The sequence below is a fragment of the Lemur catta genome, chromosome 9, assembly GCF_020740605.2.
Source record: "Lemur catta isolate mLemCat1 chromosome 9, mLemCat1.pri, whole genome shotgun sequence".
NCBI classification, from domain to species: Eukaryota; Metazoa; Chordata; class Mammalia; order Primates; family Lemuridae; genus Lemur; species Lemur catta.
Genome location: NC_059136.1, coordinates 31710893 through 31732679, shown reverse-complemented (window position 1 = coordinate 31732679; position 21787 = coordinate 31710893). Strand labels below are relative to the sequence as shown.

Genomic DNA, 21787 nt, shown 5'->3' with positions numbered 1-21787 from the left:
TGTTTGGGGGAATGAATGTGAGTTGGAAGTTTATTCTTGGATAAAATCTTAAGTCTCTCTGCAAATCTTGGGTCCAGAACTGTTGAAACATTGGCTAAGGGAAATTCTGGTGATGATAATTAATAACCTATTATTGCTTAGCACATTGGAGACCACAGAGCACTTTCAATATCTCATCTCATAGATTCCTCACATTGATTGGCATGGGGTCTTTATTTTATTTTTAATCTAGAGATAAGAAATGTGATGCTCAGAGAAGTTCAGTGACCTGCCAAAGAACACACAGCAAAGGGGTGCTGCATTAGGGTCTAGAACGTCATGCCAACTCCTGTGTTTTCCCACCCTTTATGAGGCTGCTGTTCCAGGAACTTGGGACTCGGTTAGGGTCTCAAGGTGTAAGAGAAAGAGCCCAAGGCTAGAATCAGATAGGCCTGCATTAAGATCTTGGTCTTGGAGGCAACCTTTCATCTTTCATTCTTCACCTATAAAATCAAATCAGTATGATTAATTCTATCTCTCAAGGTCTCAAGATGCTGTCATGACATGAAGGTTGCAAAGTGTCCTGTACACCATACGAACTCAAGACATCCAAGTCCCTCCTTCCCTTGCAAAGGGAAGGGAACTCCAAACAAATGCAAGTCCCAGGACATTTCACCTGTCCTGGGGCCAGGTCAGACAAGGAAGGGAGGCTTCTTGCAAACATGCATTCTGTGGCTCTGCACCCGGCCACAGTTTTAAGAGAAGCCAGAGGAGGTCAGGTCCTCTGTGGTATGATTCTTGGGACCCAGAAAACATTTTCCTTGCTGTCCTATGACATTGCCCCAATTCTGTGTTCCTCAGGGGGATTCCTAGCCTCATGAGTTGGCCTCAAGCTAAACTTTCCCATCTCCTTTCTTGCTCTACTCCTGCATGAACCCTGTGTGAATCCAACACTCCAGGCTCACCAGCTGTCTCCCTTCCTCCCTTCCTAGGAAATGCCATGCCTTCTTCTAGGCCCTTCCATCTCTCTTCTGTGGTCAGCATATTTAGTATCCACCTGAAAAGTTCCTCGCATCCTTTGGCTCAGCTGAAAGGAGCCTCCAAGCCTTTCCTCACCTCTCAAAGCAGAAAGAATCTCACCTTAGTAAAAAGGCTTATGTTTAGCAATTTTTAGAAATTTTGTCTTATTTTGCATGCTTACAACTTTTCTGTTATTCCAATTCTATGGTGGTTTGGGCCCAGAGTACAGTTTTTCATTGTTTGTAGAGACAGGATCTCACTCTATGGCCCAGGCTGGAGTTCAGTGGCATGATCATGGCTCACTGCAGTCTCAAACTCCTGGGCTCAAGTGATCCAACTGCCTCAGCTTCCCCAATAGCTGGGACTACAGGTACATACCACCACGCCCAGCTAATTTTTTATCTTTATTTTTTGTAGTGATGGGGTCTTGCTTATGTTGCCCAGGCTGGTCTTGAACTCCTGGCCTCAAGCAATCTTCCTGCCTTGGCCTCCCAAAGTGCTGGGATTACAGGCATGAGCCACCATGCCTGTCCTGTTTTTTATTGTTTTTGAAACATATCTCCTAGTGTGAATGCCCTCCCCATATTTTCTAGTTCATACATACTGGCATAGGGAAATGAGTTGATTCAACAATTTGCTAAGCTCTTTCATCATGTCTAATGGTTTCATTGGGTTTTCCATGAAGTTACCTCATCATTTGCAAAGAATAGCAGATTTATTTCTGTACCTGTTGGAGCAAAATACTCAGCTGCTGCTATAACAAGGAAACCCATCACTAAAGCAGCTTAGAGAATAGATAAGTTCATTTTTTTCCCTTTGTCTTTCTCATATCATTTCCCAAGGTGAGCAGGCCAGGTGTCTCTTGACTACTGGGCCCTAGTTTCTTCTAAGTGTTTCTCTGCCATCCCTTGGGGACTTGTCCTTATCTTCAGGGTTGAGTCTGGGCTGCCAGGGGTTCCAGAAAGCAGGGAGGGTATGGAGAGGGTGGAGCGCTACCTCTTACTGTCTTAGGGCTTGGCTGGGAAGGACACACTCTCTCTTGCCGGCACAGTGACAAGTGGAGCTGCATTTGATTTGCTTTTGTTCTCCTTCTTTGTCTTTCTTGATCATGCTTATTCATGTTTTTCGTCTATCACATTAATCTTACTGTTTACACAATTGTTTTTCTTTTTAAAATCTTCTCTATGATTATATTTTAAAAATGCTATTTCACTAATGTCTGCTCTTATTATCCTCTCTTTTCTTCTTTTGTTGTTCTTTCAGCTTCTTCAGCTGAAAACTGACGTCATTGCTTTCATTCTTTGTTTGCTGATCAATGTATTTCAGGCAATAAATTCTCCTCTTACTATTTTATTAGCTATGCTCCAGAAATTTTGAAAAGTAGCAATATGTCATTTATTTTTTTCTTGCATTATTCTTAACCCAAGGATTTTTTTTTTAGATTTTATTAAATGGATCCCTAGAATTTGTATCCATCCTTTTGCTATTAGATTTCCAATTGTATTGCATTATTATCATAGAGTGTGAGCTGGAAGATGCTGACTCTGAAATTTATTAGGACTTTCTCGGTGACCTAATGGAGTCTCCATTGGTTGTCAGAAAAATTATATAGTGTTATCGAAATTTATCTACCTATCTATTTATATACTTATCTTTGCTTAGTCTATCAGTTTCTGAGACTTTTGTATTAAAATCTCCAAATAAAATTATTGATTTATCTATTTGTTCCTATAATAGTTACTTAATATATTTTGAAACCATATCATTCCATTAAGAGGTTGCAATCATTGTATCTTCTTAATGTATTGTTCCTTTTGTAATGTCTTTGCTCTTATGTAATTTATTTTCACCTTAAATTCCATTTTGTCTCAAGATGCAGCACAGATTTTCCTTTTGTTCATTTTTGCATGAAAACTTTTCCACCCCTTTATTTTCAACCTCTCTTCTCCTTTCCTTTTAAGTATGTGTCAAGTAGACAACACAAGGCTGGAATGTTAAAAATTCACCCTCCAGAGTGATCTTTGAAACATATCAATGAGATGGTATCACTCCCCTACTGGGACCCTCCCATTGGGCCCCCATTTCTCCTAGAAAGACCATGAGCCCCTCCCACTCCCCCCTCCAGGGCCCTGCAGGACCTACCTGCCTCCTCCCCTAGCTCACTCAGCCCAGCCACCTGCCCTTCCTTTAGTTCCTTCAGCAGGCAATCTTATTCCTGCACACAGGAATGGCCCCGCTATTCCTACTGCCTTCATTCGCTGCTTAGATCTTTGTGGGGCTGTCTGCTGCTCACCTTTTGGGCCTCAGCTCAAATGTTGCCTGCACTTGGAAGCCTTTCCTAAGCACAGATCTAAAGGACGCCAGCCTGGCAGGCTGCTGCTTCAGAGCTTGCCATTTTCTGTACTTCACTCACCATCGTCACAAAGTGTCTGGTTTATTATGACATCAGGGACCCTGATTTCATGGTATCAGAGACCTCATCTGTTTTTCACTGCTCCAGCCCCAGCCCCTGAGCTCTGTCTATTTAATAGCTTTCCAAAAATTACTTGTAGAAAGAAATTCTTGTAAGAATACATAGCTTAGGTATGGGCCAGGCGGTGGCTCATACCTGTAATTCCAGCACTTTGGGAGGCCAAGGCAGGAGGATCGCTTGAGGCCAGAGGTTTGAGACCAGCCTGAGCAACATAAGAAAGGACCTCTACAAAATCCATCTCTGCAAAAAATAGGAAAGTTCGCCTGGCATGGTGGTGTGCACCTATAGTCTCAGCTACTCAGGAGGCATAGGCAGGAGGATCCCTGGAGCCCAGAAATCTGAGATTGTAGTGAGCTGATTACACCATTGTACTTCAGCCTGGATGACAGAGCAAGAACCTGTCTCAAAAAAAAAAAAAAACAAAAAACAAAAAAAAAACCCACAAACCAACAAAAAACAAACAAACCTAGGTCAGGTGTCATAAGCAGTGTGCAGAAGAATCTAGGCTGGACACAATTTTCATAACAAGAATTTGTTCTCTCCCTCAATCTCTCAATCCCCTATGCCTACCTTCAAGTTTGACAAGATACCCTCAAAAGTCATACAATCTGGTTTTCTTAAGGCTGCACTTCTAGAAGATGCTGAGCAACCAGTAGTGGGGTTCTCTTGATGTCCTTTGCTCCCCTCTTTCTTTCCAGTTGCATATTTACTTGAAAATTTGCAACCCATAGAGCTTCTGAATGAATCACCCACCTATCTCAACCCAGAGGCTCTGCCCACATCCCAAGGGTTAAATATTTATTAGGTTTATTTTAATAAGGAATAAATACATGATTTAGCAATGTGTAATGCTTTCCAATTAAGAAATCCCTCCAAGTGTTCCCCAGACATTCCAGTCACATTCGTCACAACAGAAAACAATACATGAGACGCTGTACAGACATCTGGAGCTCAGGAGGTCGCCCTGCCGGATGGTGGAAGTCAACGTCCACAGTGTTACATTCACATCCCAGACGTCAGCTAGGCCCTCCGAAACAGCCTTTGGGATTCTTGAGAAAACCACAAATGCCTCCTTGTGTAAACACACTGGAAACCGAAGGTTCAGAAAATCACGTCAATGCACATAGGCATACCACCGGCACAGTGAGCTCAGACGGACGGAACGCCGGTGGCAAGCAGACAGACTTCACAGGCAGCAAGCACGCACCCTGCCTGCTCCAGAATCCCTTTCAAACAGGGAAGAGTAGTCACGGATTCATCTGTCGCCCCCTCTCTTCCTGGCAGGAGCCAGATGGGCAGCCTGGAGATCCCTGCTTCTTCTCGGGTATACTCTGTTTTCTCCTTCATCTCTTAAAACTCTGTATGACAGAAGTAATCCACTTGGACTCCCTATCTTTCGTGGAGTTCAGCGTTTTTATTCATGTGGATGCCAGAGCCTTCTTAGAATAAAATACTGGATAAATTAATTCTTTAGAACTTAACAGTTTCTCCTCCCCCCCAACCATTCCTACCTATCCAATCCAGCCAGCTGGCATACTCTCCGGGGATCAGCTAAAATGTTACCCTCATCTGCCCCTAATCTCCTCCTAAGCCAGGAGTTGATTTCTCCTTTCACATACTATTTTCTAATACACTTTTTTCTCTGTCTACATTGTGAGCACCTCTTTTGAGGGTGGGTTTATGCATCTTTTCTTTTCTTTTTTTGGCCTGACATCTTACACAGGACTGCACAAAATGCCTCCTCAGGCACTTATGAATTAATAGTTGATGTGTTAATACAGGCAAGAATCCCAGCAACCCAGAGAAGCTCTTTCTGCCCTGCAAAGCCATGGCTGGGGACAGCGGGAGAGCTGGTGCAGTCCCAGGCTGGCTCTCACTGGCCTTGCCCTCCTCACAGCAGGGGGGCCATCTGGCGTCTGTGCACTGGCTTGCAGGTGCTTGCCAAAGGCTTCTCCTGATTCAGGACTAAGAAGTCCTTTGGACTAACATTTAGTGTCACGGAGTTCCCTTAAAAAGAGAGGATGCAACCAAGGGTCCCTATGGTTGGCTAACAAAGTTCCATTTAGGGGATGCATCTGCAAATCTAGACCTTCTGCCAGGCAGCAACTTTTGGTTCATCTTCCTCTCAGGCTCGCTGTACAGAGGTTCTCTCCAATGACCTCCGAGTGCAACCAGACAGTTTTTTGGAGAATGGTCCTGGTGCACTTTCTTGTGAGAGTGGCTTTGTCCTTCCCACACACACAATGTGCACACACACACATGCTGGGCTCTTCTAAGTGTTGCCCAGTGACATCATGATTCAACATTAAGTGATGTCCCAGGACTGGTCAGACCCCAGGGTGGGGCTCCTTTGGTCATGATGTGGACAGAGAAGATGCGAGTTTGAGTCGCTACATGGCTTCTCTTGGCTTCTGAAAGACATGAGGTTTCCCCGGGGATCAGGGGACCTTTCTTTTTGCAGGATCCCAGGTGATTGTTGGAACCTCTGTTCCTTTTGGGTGTGAACGATGGAGTGTTTTCTCTGGCTAGTCTTCAAAGTAAGGTGGGGATGAGAAGAACGAGCTCTTCCGCTTGCTCCCGCTGTACATCAGGGAGACACTTTTCTTCTTTCGGTCAAAGGAGGCGCTGTCATCGCTGGTCAGAGACAGGTAGGAGGCGATGCTTTCCCGAAGGCCATAGCTGAAGAGGGACTCATCCACCCCCAGTGGGTTCTCCGCTCCCTCAGGGTCCTCCTGCAGTCTGTGAGTCCGAAGAAAGGGGGACAGAGGAAGGGAAAAAGAGAGGGACATGGAGAAAGGAGGAGATGGAAGGAAAGAGAATGAGGAAAGGAAGCAAAAACAAAAAAACAAAGAGCCTGGTTAATATTTCTCTAACTTGCTGTTCTCATTCTGGTTCGTACATCTGTGGGCTGTGTGATCTTGGACAAATCACTTAACCTCTCTGAACCACTGTTTTCTTGGATGGCTAAAACTTCCAACTGTAAATTTTAGTGAAAATTTCTTTATGTTGCTTACAAGGAAGAGCAATTTTATTCATCTCCCAGGTAATTTTGATCTCTGATTTTCTTTGAATTTGACAATAGTATGCCTGGATTAATGTTTAATTATTAAGATAACCCACCAATCCCAGACTACAGATAACCCTTAAAAATTCAATAGCTGGCAATGGAATAAACAGAACAAATCAGTGGGAGATGTTTTTCCTTTAGAAAAATGAAAGTCACCCTAAAATCTTGCTGGTGTGTTTAATCTCTGTGAGTAGGTTTTAAATAATATTAAATTTATGCAAGATGTGAGTTACTTTCTAGAATCCTGGCTATTGGAAAATCAAGGTGGTATATTTCTGCTAGAAAATGTACTGGTCACATTGAATAGGGACTCAGCAGATGTTTCCAGAACCAGGGGGCTGAGGGCTTGGCAGGGAGTTGCCATGTGCCTCATGAGGCCTGAGGCTGGGTCTGCCTCCCAGGGTTAGTGGGATTCCTGGGGGCTGCACCTGCTTGGAGTGCCCACCCCCACATTTCAGCAGGGCCGGCTGACACTCACTATGGTTTCCATGTGCCAGGCTCACACACTGTTCTGTGCTTACATGTCCACGGAGGACACACAGACACACACACACACACACACACACACACACACCTGGACACCCTCTTCCAGTCCACAGGCTTCTGGCGCAAGGTGACAGGTGAGCTGGAAGCCCTCACTGCTGGGGCAGCTGTGCTTTGTGTCAGGCAGGGCGTGGTGAGCACACAGCATAGGCCATCAGCCACCTCTGAGGAGGGAAGCAGACAGTGGATCAGGGACTCTGGGGACGTTCAGCTGGCGTGGAGGGCAGGCCTAAGGAATAGCTCCCTGGTTGTCGCCATGGGGAAACTGAGCCCAAGATCTGAAATGCTGAGAAAATGTTAATGTGCCCCAATATGCTCTGCAGTTAGCAAGGCACAGGAAGGGAGAGAGGCTTAGAATCTAGAATCAACCAAACTTGGGTTTGAATTTCAGCTTTGCCCTGATAGTGAGTTACCTTGAACCTCTCTGAGCCTTGCTTCCCTCAGTTGCAAAATAAGAGGTAACAAGTGATGCCCACAGGAGGACACAGCCTTCAAAGGCTTCCCACTGAGGCACAAGCCCGTTAACATCACGGGGTGAGCTCCTGTGTTCAGGAACGGGGCTGTGTACAAGGCCAGCTCCTCCAGATAGACAGAATAGCACTCAGTGCAGCACGGGCGCTAAATGCATTTGCAGTAGGGAAGGAAGATAAAAGAAATGGAAGGAAGAAAGGGAGGGAGGGGGAAGAGAGAAGTAGGAAAAGGCAAGATGAGAGACAAGTAGAGAGAGGAAGGGAGGGAGGGAAGGGAGGAAGTGAAGAAAGCACAAAAAGTGTAAAAGGCACAGGAAGGGAGGGAGGAGAAAAACAAAGATAAAGGGGCAAGAGAGAGAAAGTGCACAAAGAAAGAATGAAGGAACATTTCTCTTCTATTCTAGATACCTGCACCCAAAGAGAATTAAAATTAAGCAAGGCAGATTCTTATTTTCCCCTGGCAAGTACGAAATCTCTGAGCTCCCAGGTGCCCTCACCTTCCCAGGCACATTAAGTGGTGCCTCTACCTCTTGAAGCCCTCCCCAGCCCACGCCATGGGGACAAAGTTGTGATTCTGCTGTCCCTGGGCATCTTAGAGACTGAGGAAATCCTATGCAGCCTTCCTTATTCAGGCTGAAGACCCCCGTGCTTCTCCTGTGCTGGGGGAGACAGAGTGGCCAGGGATGCCAGGGGCTGCTGGGGTCCAACAGGACTGAGCCATTCCCGCCCCAGAGCTGCTGCGTGGCCAGGGTCTAGGAAGCACACCACACCTCTGGCCGGCCCCACCTCCCGTCTGGTTATGGAGCTCTCTTTTGGCAAGGGTGACCTTGCCCAAGGACAAAAGGAAATTGTAGCTGAAGAAGCACCCCTAGCCTCTCACACGGGGACAATCAGCAGTGCCTCGTTTCGTGGTGTTCAGTCTGACTTTCACTGTGAACTCACATGTGCCCTTGCAGAAATGGGAGGTGGGACCATGAGTTGAGGGGGAAGCTTAATTGGATGTGAATCTAAAATAATGACCTGTCACGGGTTGGAAATTGAAATGACCTCCCAAGTTATGAGGCCAGGAAGATGGAGTCAGATGCAAAGACTAGAGAAACCAGCTGAAGTCCACAGCTCAGGCAAAGACACTTTGTGAATGTTCTTCCTTACAGAGAAAGAACATAATACTTGGAGTGAAAAATACATTTTGATGAAGAGCAAAAGAATGAACATTTGTATGCATGTGCCTTGGGCCCGCCGCTCAGCCAGCCTCACCCACTTTGTCTCGTTGAGGCTCCACATCCACTTTGTGTGGTCAGTGTTTTCATACCCGTTTTAGGTATGAGGAAACTGAGAATCCTAGGGCTAAGTTACTTGCTCAGAGCTACAGAAATGTGACCAAAGCCAATTTTATTGACTCATTCCAAAAGCAACTCATTGCCTCTTAAATGGGGAAGAAAAACATCCTACGACTGTCTCCGGTGTCTGGGTACACTGATCTAATTCACCCTCGCCTACACGGCTGGCCAAATGCTCATTCCTCCCACGCCCTTACACTCCAACAACTCTACATTCAAGGGTTCAATTCCCCATCGCTCTGTTTTCCTAGCCATAGTCTGGAACTCATTTGTGCCCCCTAACCCTGTTCTCTAATTAACCACCATACATGGAGTACTTTAGGTGCCAAACTTGTCACAAGCATAATTTTTTTTTGGTCCTAACAACGAGAAGATAGTTGCATTTTAATCTTCATTTTATCAATGATAAAACTGAGGCTCTGAGGTGTTAGGTAGTTTGCCCAAAGGCACCAGGATAATAACAATAAGCAACCTTAAAACACAGATGTTTGTTCAGAGCCCCGGCGCACAATTCCCGATTCTGTGCCTTTAGGAAGAAGCTAGGAGGAGGTGAAAGGCGCTGTGCTCTTTCCGCTTTGGGATTTTGAAGGGGCACAGAAAGCATTTTAGGTTTTCAGAACCTCTTCAGTGTTTCACAGAGATGAACTGATGACTGCAGCCCATTGGGTGCTGCAGTGGCCAGGAACATGTTTCCGAAAGGCACGTGCTCTGCACTAGTGTGAGAGCCTCCCCGTGGTCACGCGGCTGGCACCAGGTGGACTTGGGTGTTCCTGGCCTGGTAGCCTCGTGGCCTCCTGGTCCTTAAGAGATCTGCTGGGGCAACACCCTCTTCGTGTTTGCTTTTGTCTATGCAAAACGTATGGTCTCCACACCCCTCAGATGATTGTTATTAAAAGCCAAATACCACAACCAACATTTACTCATTAGCAGTCTAAGTTGGCTGTTTCCAGGACTCCCTTCCTCTTTCATTTTCAGCTAGCTGCTAAGTTTTCTGGTATTGCAGAAGTAATGTTTGTTATTTATTTTGCATCTGCTCTGTGACAATCTGTGCTAAGCACGTCACAGGAGCGATTACTCATTCGATCCCCTGCTAGGGGGCCGTTCTTACCCACCTCCCGTGAATGGGGAACCCAGGCTCCGAGAGGTGGAGGACGGGCCCAGTCTCACACCGTGCAGATCCGAGCTTGGGTCTCCTTCATGCCCTGCTGCTTTCTCGTGGGCCAGCTGTGATCACTGCAGGCCATGGGGACCCCTTTCTTTTTGAAATGACCTTTGCTTCTTCAGTTCAAGGCCCCTTATCCTACAGAATGCTAGCCAAGTTGCCCAGGGCACGAGGTCAAGCATCCAGAACCCGGAAGGGGGAAGATGTTAACAGAGCAAAAGCAGCTTCTCCTTTACCTGCCTCCAACACGGCACAGGAAGCAGGGAAGAGGGCCGTGTTCTGCCTGAGTAACCGGGGCTGATATTTAGTAGGAGCTCGCGGTTTGTGCCAGGCACTTTTCTCCCTGCTGTCTGTGCGCTAACTCCCTGAATCCTCACGATGTCCCAGAGAGGTAGGGACTGTTAGTATCTGCATGACGCAGATGAAGAAAGTGAGGCCCAAGGTGCAAATAACCAGCCTGAGGTTGCCCGGCCAACAGTGAGTGGATCTGGGACACAAACGCAGAAATTCGCCAACCTTTTACAATTCCTCCCTTTTCCATAGGGAAATGCCAGCCCCTGACCTGGCATTCAGGCCTTTCACAGTCTAACTCAACCTTCTCTCTCCTGGCTCCACCTTAAACCATGCCATGCTTCCGCCACCTCGGAGGATGCACACTATCTTGGTCAGCCTAAGAGTGTTTGGACCTCTCTCCTGGGTCCAGGAAGGACACACAAACGAATGAAATACAATCCCTAGGCTTTAGGAGCTTATCGGGAAACACAGACTAGTACAAAATCGACTAGGCCATGTGGCAGAAGGATTAGAATGCCGGGGACAGAAATACCTGGCAGGCTCAGGGCAACTGCTTTTACTCCTATGGCTCCATCAGAGTTGGGTTGATGTTGGCTGTGAAGGGTCAAGAGGATTTTGACAAGCCGAAAGGGAGAAACGAGTGGCATTTCAGGACAAAGCCCCAGAGGCTCAAAAATGTATGGCCTCACTCAAGGAGGTGCCCCCTGTTTGTGGTTGTGACCACAGGAGCACCCCGGTTTGTCTTATCTCCAGGTAGAGGGCGGATTTGAGATGAGCTGCCTTTTGCTTACTAAGGCGGCATTCACAGCAGTCTGTTTCAGCCTGAGTTTACAGCTGGGATTAGGGAGAAGAGAGTGTATCAAGGGGGCAGCGTGGGTGGAAAGTGAGAGCAGAGCGCTGGCGTTTACTGGTGACTTGCGCCACTTCCCAGACAGATGGCGCCACCGGGCACTTAGCTAAGGGGGCTTCCTCAACCACAGTTGCCCCCGAGTGTTTCTTACCAGAATAGTGATTGACCAGGTCCTCCAGGCACTGGAAGGTGAGCCGCGGGGAGATGTAGTACCAGTTGTTCGGCAGGCGGAAGATGCGGTAATGCTTCACCTGCCTGTGCCTCACCGACAGCGAGTAAAACCCTGTGGAGGTGGGGACAGGTCAGCAGTGTTCCACGTGTCCCCACCACCAGCGGTGGCCGTGAGGTAGCCAGCCCTCCACCACAGCAGCAGAGAGATCTGGTCACCATTGGGACACGGCGACAATGCTGGGACGTGGCCCTCCCACCGCTAGGACCCTCTCTGCTGAGACATAGCTCCCTGTTTAGCAAGCGCAGGCGTGTGTTATTTCAGCAACCCAGATGTACTGATCACATCGTCATTATGGGTCTTCAGGTGCACGGGCCTAGTCCTCTTCGCTTTTAGGGGTAAATATATGGGCGCTTCCACATTCTTTTGTGACTCCTGAGGCCAAAGTGAGTGATTACAGTTTGGTCGTAACCTGTAGATCCAGGACTTGTGGTTGTTCTTGACTCCTTCCCGAGGACTCTGAACTGTTCTCCTTCTTCATCCCCAGCCCCCAGAGCAGCTATACCGCACCTTTGGGGGGCCTTAGAGTTATGCCCCCCTTCCTGGCTCCACACCCTCTGACTTACACTTGGTTTTCTCAGAAATTTGGAGCAGTGGAGACATTTTTCTGGGTATCCTTAAGAAACACATGAAAGGTGTATTTCTCCATCTGCATCATTAGAGTCATGACCCATCTGGGTTGGTGAGAGGAGCAGCTAGGGCATGTGCTTGTATTTCCCCAAACAGCAAGTGAGAGAACTGTACTTAGGTCACATTTGAGGGTCCTCCCTGTTCTGTCTTTGGGGGTCCTAGGAGGGATAAATGCTGAAAAGGTGGTGAGAGGGGAAAGGGAGCTGGCATTTAGCTAGTGCTTGCTGTCTGTGCTGGGCAGGGGGCTAAGCTATTTCCGAGCAGCATCTCTGTTAATTCTCAGAAAGGCCCTGGGAGGTATTGGCTGCAAGTATTTTGTAGATGGAGAAAGGGAGACTCAGAGCCTCTGAGGGGTGTGGCCAGAGGCACAGGGCTTGGGAACAGCTGCCCTGGAGTGTGAACCTTGTCCTCAGCAGGTCCCTTGGGTCAACCTGGTGGCGTGTGCCTTCCTGTAAGGTCAACCGGAACTGGGAGTGCGGTGAGCAGGTCAAGGGTAGCAAGTGGAAACTCATCAGAACTTTGCATACCCAAGGGAGGGAGCTCGCCACGCCCACCCCACCCTGGAGTGACTGTAGCGCCTCCCTACAGCATCTTTATTTTAAGTGAGTAGTGGCACCTATGCTCTGTTCTTCCCCATGACCAGGCTGGCTTAGGAGTCTCCATATGAGTCTGGGTGTCCTGCCCCAGGGGACCCCAGGCCATGCACAGGATGTTTGGTCTCTGCTTTGATCTTGCTCTCCCCAGCACATTTGGGTTTTTGAGGGAAAGGTTGTTTGTTTGTGTTTGTTGTTGTTGTTGTTGTTGTTGTTGATATATATATGGCCTCTGCTCCCCCAAAGCTAGGCTGGTGCCCATTTTGGCGAAGGGCTCTAGCGGCAGGTAGCTCTAGCACTTAATAGGTGCATGGAAAATACTCCTAGATACTATATTTTGTCTTCTTTGATAGCATGTGTACAAGAAGCAGGCTAAGAATTTGAAGGTATGTTCTATATTTTAAAAGTTATTATTATTTAGCCTGAAAAAGTTCCAGCTGTTAAGTGTTTTGCTGCTGTCAGTTTAAGCACTTGGAATGTCTCAGACATGGAACTAAGTGCTTTCCTGTCGTTAACCCTGTATTACAGATAAGGGAGCTGAGGCTTAGGGAGAAGAGGTCACTTCTTGGTAATTCAATAAGGCTGAAACTAGAATTTGGGACCCCTGCTCTGAACCATGACAGATAGCCCCTGTTATTTGTGAATTAGTGCACAAGATGTAAGGAAAGTACAATACAGATCATGGTGAGTACGTGAGAACATGCACCTGCTTGCCCTGATCCTCTGAGCTGTCTAATCTAATTGTGGGGCACAGAGGAACTGATATTGGGGCCTCCTGCATGGCAAGAACACTACAAATATCATCACATTTGAATCTCACCACAACCTTACAAGGGAGGGGTTTTCTCTCAATTTCACAGATGAGAAAACTGAGCTCAGGGAAGTCAGTCACAAAGCTTGAGAGTCCAGGCTGGGCCTGCAGCAAAGCCCACGTCCTGCCTGCCCAGCACGCTGCCAGCACATGGCTTTCAGTTTCCCGCTCTGTTGATGGAACATTTTCCAGCAGGAGTCAGTGGGGCCTGATAGTGGCCAGGCCCGGGGCAGTGCCCTGATGGGTCCCCACAGCCTGTCGCCAGTCCCTTTGTTTTCATGCTGGCCTCAGTGGCAGTGTGTGGGCTTCAGGGAGCTAAGGATCCATTTGCCGGTGTGTGGGAGGAGGGAAAACTAAGCCATGTAATGAGTCAGCCAGGGACAAAACCTGTCTGTCCCACCCGGGCATGGAAAGATGAGTCGGAAGCCAGTCACCTTTCTTTGTCTCACTCTCTCTGATCATGAACGAGCCGACTTTCGTGTCTGGCAGCTGCAGCAGTTCCTCCGCCTTGTCTCTGCCCAGGCCTTCAAACAGCCAGCTGGGGAGTAGGAAGACAGCCGTGAGCATCCCGAGTGTGCCCTACCCAACAAAAGGCGGGAAGGCAAATGCTAGGATCTACTTAATGTAAAAGACAACATAAAATTCAGGTCCAGTTAACGTAAAGCTGCTGTAATTAAAAGAGGAGGGCAATTGGCTGTTTGCTCATGCATTCATTCATATTTTTAATCTTTCAGATAAAATTTCCTGAGTACCTATTATAAGCTGGGTGTTACATTGGACAATGGCACAAGGATGCATGAGATCTTACTTACCCCAGCTACAATGTGTCCATGCCACTTTATGTAACATATATGCACTGTACAATGTTGCAGTGTTTCATGTGTGTCTCCCTCCCACTCCACCCACCATGCCCCTTCCGCACAGCTCTCTGAGGGCAGGGACTGGGTCTGTCTTGTTGTTTCATCTCTGTGGCCAGGGTATGGTGCTTGGTATATATGTGAGCATGAATGAATGGACACAAGAAAGAAGGTAAGGAATAGTGGAACTTGACTTTACCACCTTAACAAGCCCTACTTTGTATTCATTATATTTCCTTCTTATCTTCTCTACTTTAATATATGTTAAACACACTGTCATGGTGCCACACACTTATATGTGTTTTGTGTCCTTTCCACTTAGCAGTAAGGAAAAGCAGTCGTAATGCTGTAGCCCTGCTATAGCCCGGTTTTACAGTAGATGCTTCACCTTGCACGGGAGAGCGGACATTTTTCAGTGCTGTTCGAAAGCTGCTCTGCACACAAAGGCATCTGTGTCCTACGGGAAAGGGCCCCTACTCATTTTCCAGATCAGGCTCTGCCAGCTCTCGGCTTGGAAGGAAACACTTTGTTAGCAGTTGGCTGGTGTGTGTACTTGGAAGCAATTGCCCATCGCTTCTTAACAGACTCTGTGTTTCAGTGAATAGATCCTGGCTTCCATGGGTCCAAATTAGTGTATTCTCTGGCAAATATTAATACTTTACTATTTCTCAGGCTTTAACGTTCACCGAGGTGCACAAGCAGGTCGTTGCAGCAGGCCCGCTGGGTGCTCCCAAGGCACCATGTGTGAGAAGACACGTAGGCGTAACATCAGATTCTGTCTATTTATGTCCTGGTTGCTAGATCACTTTTGTTGTTTAAGAGCATGATTATCCCATATTTGGCCAAATATTTCAATGATTCTGTTTGTTCTGCACCATGCATGACATATTAATTATTTTAGTGTATGTGACAAACATCTTTATGCATTCCAGTCCTTACATGAAGTTCTGCTTATAAAGGTGAAGACAGTGAAACAGTAACGACAGCCCTATATGTGTCCTAATTATGGGCCACCCGTCATATTAAGCACTTGAACTCTAATCCTCATCTCAACCCCGTAAGACAGGTAGTAGTCTATCTCTTTCACAGATGAGGATACTGAAGGCCTGAGTGATTATGTGATTTGTCTAAGTCACCATGTAGCAATTGATAGAGCTAAAATTAGAATGCATTTTTCTGATACATTCAATTCCATAACCACTGTACTTCACTACTTCCCTTCCTACTAGATATGTGAAGGAATTTTATTGCATCTACAGCCTGGTTGCCCTGCTGGCTCATAACTATGCTACTTCTCTGGGTTCCTCCCCACTCCCAGCTCTTGCAACTGAAGCCCCACGTCTTCAACATGAAGGCACCCATGCACGTTTGCTACTGAATGAACAAATGGACCCATGGCAAGCAGCTGGCGCAGGAAAGCATGTGACTCACGTCTCTTTCAGAACGTGACTCACACACACAGCAGCTGCTGCTCCACTGTTGTTCACCTTTGCCATCCTAAGCACGGCAATGATTTCTAATATTCATAATTATGATCATTAGTACTGAAATTAAATGCCCTGAATTCTAGTGATCTAAGTTTTCGGGTAGTTATCTGTGCCTCACCAGGCCAGCATGTGGCCTGCGTTTCTCTGCATGTAAAGTCATTATTGAACATTTATAAAAGTGGTGTTCCCTTCCTTCCTCCTCGCTATGTCCCTGATGCTCTGCACTTCTTTGCCGATGTCTGGCCTTGGTAGCTTGACAGATGAGACTGGACTGCAGCTTAAGGAGGTTGAGGAACTTTTCCAAGGCTCTTACTTGGAAGGAGGGTGGCCAAGATTTGAGCCCACCTGCGCCACACTCCAGAGCCACCCGGAGGCTGCAACAGCCTCACCTGCATGACTGGAGGAGACAGCAATGCACTGTTTTCTCATCTGCCAAACCAGAGTTTTTTAAGTTTCTCTTTCTCTTTTTCTTATCCATTTGTCTAATTTGGTACATACAGTAAGCGTTCTCTGGGTGCTTCTGGGTGTGTACTTGATAAGAACGTAGCTGGTATTTATCAAGTGTTTGCTGTAATGCCTGGCATCACTCCAGGAACTATACTTGTGTTATCCCATCTCAATCTCCTGACAGCCCTATGCTTTGGGCCATGTTATTATGTTATTTCCCTGTTATTCTATATCATGATCTCTATCTGACAGGAGAGGAAAAAACACTCATGCATAAAGCTGAGTAGCTTGTCTGTTGTCACATAGCTAGTAAGTGACAGAGGCAGGAGCCCAGACAGACTGACTTTTAGCCACTGCACTGCTGCACCCTATAATCCTTGTTCCTGAGTGTGTACTGTTCCGTGCCAGGAAAGCCGTGCTAGATCTGAAAGGTCCAACTTCCTTCATTTTCCTGATGGATAAATCAAGTCCCAGAGAGCAGAGGGGTTCCCCAGCCCACGGTCACACCTGTCCTTATTGCCTGAGTGGGGAACAGCAGCGTCCCCTCTTGGCCCAATGCCTGCCCTCCCACGACACCAACTTACGAGTCACCAGCATGAATATCATACTTTATCGATTCTATTTGAGAAACAGACTCACCCGTGGTAAACTCTGGCCACGCATATCCCGGGAATATAACTCTCTCGACCGGTGCTGAGAGAGATGGCTTTCCACCAGCCGCCTTCACTGCGAGAACAGAAACAGAGAGGGATGGGAGTGGGTGGGGGTGAGTGGCACAGCAGAGGGATGAACAAACAGAGTCACCAGATGGAACCCACACACGGCAGGTTGAGATGTTCCCCTTTTAAGCTCTGTCACTGGCTGAGTTGACCCAAATTTCTGCATCTGAGAATTAGTTGTTACAGTATGTGTATCCAGTGGTTGTCCCCCATTCCAAGCCAACTGGTGTGCTCCCACATGCTGCCAGTAGCTGCCTTTCAGGGGTCAGCAACTGATGTTCCCAACTGATGTCCCATTGTTGGAAGGGTTTTTAAAAAATAAATGTTTACTAGGTTGATTTGTACCCTGCAATATATCTAAAGACAGTCTCGTGTATCTACATCAATGAGGATCCAAATAAAAGGGGCTTTGAGCTTCTAACTTGTTCTACAGCCCATATTGAATCTGACTGGAGGCAAGAGGAGAGAAGACGATACTTTTTGTTTATAATCAGAAGAGTTTTCAGACCCTGGTCCTCCTTCCCATCTTTCATTGCTGCACATCAACACTGCACATGTGGTGGGCAATGAGGCCAATGTAAGAAGAAGTTGGATCCCAACGGGTCTCAAAAACCAAGTCAAGGAATTGAAATTTTATCTACCAGGCAATAGGGAGCCATAGAAGGTTTTAGAGTACTGGCCACATTAAAGAGGAGGGTCACAGTATGGGCCCAATTCCTCACCTCCCAATAGGACCAGGGCCCATGTGGAACTAGATTACTATAGCTAAAAATCTCATGATTCCTGCTGAAACTGAGTTTACCCTCTTCTGAGGATTGTAAAAGTGTTAGAAAGCTAACTCACTCAGAAATGATGCGCAGTTTCTCCCCTCGGCGGAATATAGGGGGGCTGATGTCAGGAGACGGGTAATCACTCAGCACAGCAAGGAAGTCACTATCCAGCCCTGGGGAAACAAAGGCAAAGCGGTGTTTTTATTTACAAGGAACCTAAATGCAGCCCAAGGAAGGGAGGGTGCAAAGGTGAGTTGCTCTTGGGCATTTTTCAGCAGGAGATGCCTCACTTGTTTTGAAACACTGTTCACCTCAGCCCTCCTCTCTGCAGAGATGGTGTGTAGGTGCTGGAGGGAACCCTGAGGGGCAGGTGATAGACTCCTTTTCTCAAGCCTGCCTTGACCCTGATGTTCTCGTCTGAGAAATGGGCATCCTGAGGCCTGTGAGTTGAAGTCACAGGATTCTGTGAGTACAGCTCACTACAGAGTAGAAATAGTGATTAGATGTGAGTTTGCCTTTCAGCACTACGTGATAACTCTGTTTTATGCTTTCATAATTTGACATATTAATAATTCAGATGCATTAGATGCAGGATAATATTCAGGTACATTTTGGGGGAACATAATAACATATTTTACAAAAGCAGCAAACACAGTAATTGTTTGCTATGATGTTTATCACTCCACCTGCTGGCTGGGCTTCTGAACTCAAAATTCTGGGTAAGATGTCACCTGTTCATGCCTTCAGCAATTATTTCCTGAGCACTGACCACAAGCCCAGTGTTGGTGAGCAAAGCAAGCCCAGTCTTGCTGCTCTCATGGAGCTCACATTCCAGAGAATACATGTATCATCACAGGAGAAGTCATTCCCTGGTCCCCTCACCCCAGGAAAACCTGGAGAAATCCCCGCACGCAGGTATGTGGGCTTGGGGGCCCAAACAGGCCACTTTCTAGGATCCAGACACCCCCATGCTGGAGGGTGAAGACCTCCAGAGCCCGCCTTTTCCAGCTCATATGCCCTGCAGTCTGACTCAGAAGTCTCTTGGACAGAGTAAGTCTAAAGGGAAATTAAGTACTAGAATAAGTAAGAAAGATGAATGAGGTTTTTGGTAAGGGGTTCAATTGTCAATTGATAAATGAATCAGGACCAAGTTATCACAGTGGGATGGTGCACTCACATATATTGTTCACTTGGGGAAGCTGAGTCACAGGCAATAAGCCACGTAAAGGCAAGAGTTGGGTGTAAGATAGAAACCAGAAGTGATCTTTGGTGACCTTATGGGTCTTAGAAAGGGGTCAGAGCTTCTAAGAAATATTTGTAGCCATGTTGGGTCTCTGATCTGTCCTACCATGGACCTTCCCCAAGCCTGCTGGGGGATCTCCCTCACAGTGTGCTTCGCTGAATTAAAAAAAAAAAAAAAAGAGTGAGGGGGGAATTCTTCTGTTGTGTAGCCCAGGCCCCACCCCAAAAGTTAGAGGCAGCATTAAAGTTGAGTTGGGTTTGAAGCCAGAAGTCCCAAGTTCTAATAAGGGGTGGGTCCGGATTTGGCGAGGCATGAAGCATATGCAAATGCTCGTTAAGGTCCTCATTAAGGAAAAGAGTATGAAATTGCAGATACAAAATGAGGTACAGACCCTAGGAAGGTGCTTTGTTTAGCTTCCCAGCAAGTGTGCCCAGACGCTGAGGCTGACTCTACCACTCACTGCATGTGGACCAGTCCTTCCCCTCTTCGGCCTGGGTTTCCTACTCTGGAAAATGAGGGGTTGGAAGATGCCTTCGTGATGGAAATCTGTTCTTCTTTGACGAATGGCCCCGACTATGAAAGGGCCATTTCCTAACATGCGCTGCCTCAGCTAAGTGTGATGGACTTTCTCAAACTTGCCAGTGTCCCTGGTCCTCAGCACCTCTGAGCAGGCTGTTCTGTCTGCCAAGAACACACCAGCTCTCCCCTCCCTCAGCGCTCCCACCTCTATCAGCTCCAAAATCCCCTACCCAGAGGAGGCCCTGCTGCTATGCCAATACCCACTCTCAGCCTCTAAGATTCTCCTTGGAAGCAACTACCCCAGATGTGTTTTCCCATCTGTGTGACCGTGTGGGGAATGTCCATCTCCCCACCTGGCTGTGAGCTCAGGGAGGGCAGAGCATGCGTCTTCCCTGTCTTAAAGCTCGGTGCCGTGCCTGTTCCCACGCAGGATGCTCAAAGCAGGTTTACTGAGCGGAAGTGTGGCGTGGTCCCTGTGCCCATAAACACACCCACCCCACTGCGTTTCTAAAGCGATCCAGGCAGGAAACCTGATGTGTGGGGGTGGGAGGGGGCTGTCATGGAACCCGCCCCTGGTGCAAAACGAGTGTTGAAATGAGAGGCATAGCAGGTGTTACCTGTGACAGTAACAGAACCTTGGGAAGACTGTGTGTCTACAGAGGGTTTGGGGGTTGATGTCTGATTCAAGGTTAAGACTGTGAAACCAAACAACCGTCTTTCATAACATTAAAATGAACAGAAACAAAAACAAAAGCAAAATCCCATTATAAAAACAATCGTTCCGATGAGGGAGAAGGGGGCTTAACTGGGTGGAGAGTTTCCATTCACAATAACAAAGTTAAGTTTCCTGTGGAGTTTCCATAATAGTGGCGTTTTCATAGCTGTAACGCTTAAACACCACTGAGGACATTTTGCATGTGGGCTTCTGCTTACAGGTCTGGTGACTTGTGCCTGGTCCTTGGCAAGGGCTTCCACCTGCGTCCCTATCGCCCTGATCGTCAGCGTTAGAAACTTGCAGTTTGTCTGAACTTGTGTGGAGAAGGCGGCCGTTCTAGGCCAGGTCTGGTGCCAGGATTCCTTCCCAGTCTTGCCTGAGCTTTGGTCCCTACGGTGAAATAAACGCGACGTAGGAAATTTAAGTTTGCTTATAAAGTTGAAACATATTTTCATGTGCCTCCGGGAGCCCCTTGGCTTTCTGAAGAGCTCAGCATTTGAATTCAATCAGATAAATGAGCAAGGCAGCACAGAGGAGAGCGGAGGAAGTAGATGGGATTATTGCAGATTTAAAATAAGGACATGAGTTAAGTGAAGACATGTGTGCTGGCCATGAAAGGAGGAATCCAGAGTGAGTTTTTAGAAGAGCTTTATGGAAAGAGAATGGGCTTTGGAATCAGTTAGACCTGGCTTAAATTCTACCTCCACCGCTTAACAGTGCTGTGATGTGAAGAGAGATTTGTTTTTAACAAATCTGACCTTGATTTCTTCATGTATAAAAATGGGAAATATCAAAATGTGCCACCTGTGATTGGGTTAAGGATTCACGACGCATCCTGTGTGTAGGGCCTGCCTCAGTCAGTGGTGGCTGATTTCATTTTCATGGGGGATGAGGTTACTATGCTATAATCCAAGACCAATTTCAGCCAATAATATTCTAAATTTTGAAAACTGGTAGTGTAAATTTGAATATCATCTTCTTACTGTCTAAAAACAAACACCATTTGGTGAGAACAGAAGATAAAATTCCAAAGACCAAATATTTGCTGACAGCCCAACTCAAGAACGAGTCAGGTTGAAGAAAACGTACAACAATGTAAAACAGGAAGTGAGTCCAAAAACAGAAGGGGACCCAGGCAGGACTTACTGAAGTTGGTCAAAAGAGGACAGGCCCTTTCTTCATGGTCATTCCTTGGAGCATTATGACCATTTCGTTTTAAATGCTGAAAACATTCTCAACAGCTCCCACTTCTAACTGTCTAGCAAAGCTCATCTTTCCTTACTTCCTATGCTCTGCTCAGCGCTACAGAAAATAAATGATTATTTAAAGTGTGAAGGAATGAGAGCTAGGACAGTTTTAGTGATGTGTCCGGGAGACAGCATAAGGATTTCAAAGCCCATGGTCATTTCACTGAGCCACATCGCTCTGCATGGCACGTAATTCCAGGCTCCCCCCACCTCACCCAGTTAACACTTGATCCTTAACGGGATCTGCGAAGGCTGACTCCACAGTAGCAGCTCAGGGCAGCTGCGGGTGAGGAGCTACGCAGCCCAGTGATTTCAGCTTCTG

The 21787-nt window shown here is 47.0% G+C and overlaps 2 protein-coding genes across 5 annotated transcripts in view; one reads left to right on the top strand and one right to left on the bottom strand.

The window, feature by feature from the left end:
* TG (thyroglobulin) overlaps positions 1 to 21787 on the top strand; it is a 244685-nt gene that overhangs the window by 146147 nt on the left and 76751 nt on the right. The window lies entirely within an intron of this gene.
* Positions 4263 to 21787, bottom strand: part of SLA (Src like adaptor) — a 64018-nt gene continuing 46493 nt past the window's right edge. For 2 of the 4 annotated variants that reach the window (XM_045561431.1, XM_045561430.1), the window contains 6 exons: positions 17815 to 17914; positions 16892 to 16978; positions 13896 to 13999; positions 11350 to 11481; positions 7114 to 7246; positions 4263 to 6211 (listed from right to left, as the gene is read on the bottom strand). In XM_045561431.1, the coding sequence (XP_045417387.1) occupies positions 5998 to 6211; positions 7114 to 7246; positions 11350 to 11481; positions 13896 to 13999; positions 16892 to 16978; positions 17815 to 17914 (770 nt within the window). In that variant the 3' untranslated portion in view covers positions 4263 to 5997. Of the gene's footprint in view, positions 6212 to 7113; positions 7247 to 11349; positions 11482 to 13895; positions 14041 to 16891; positions 16979 to 17814; positions 17915 to 21787 lie in introns of all 4 variants that reach the window. The other 2 variants (XM_045561433.1, XM_045561432.1) reach the window with 2 other exon arrangements.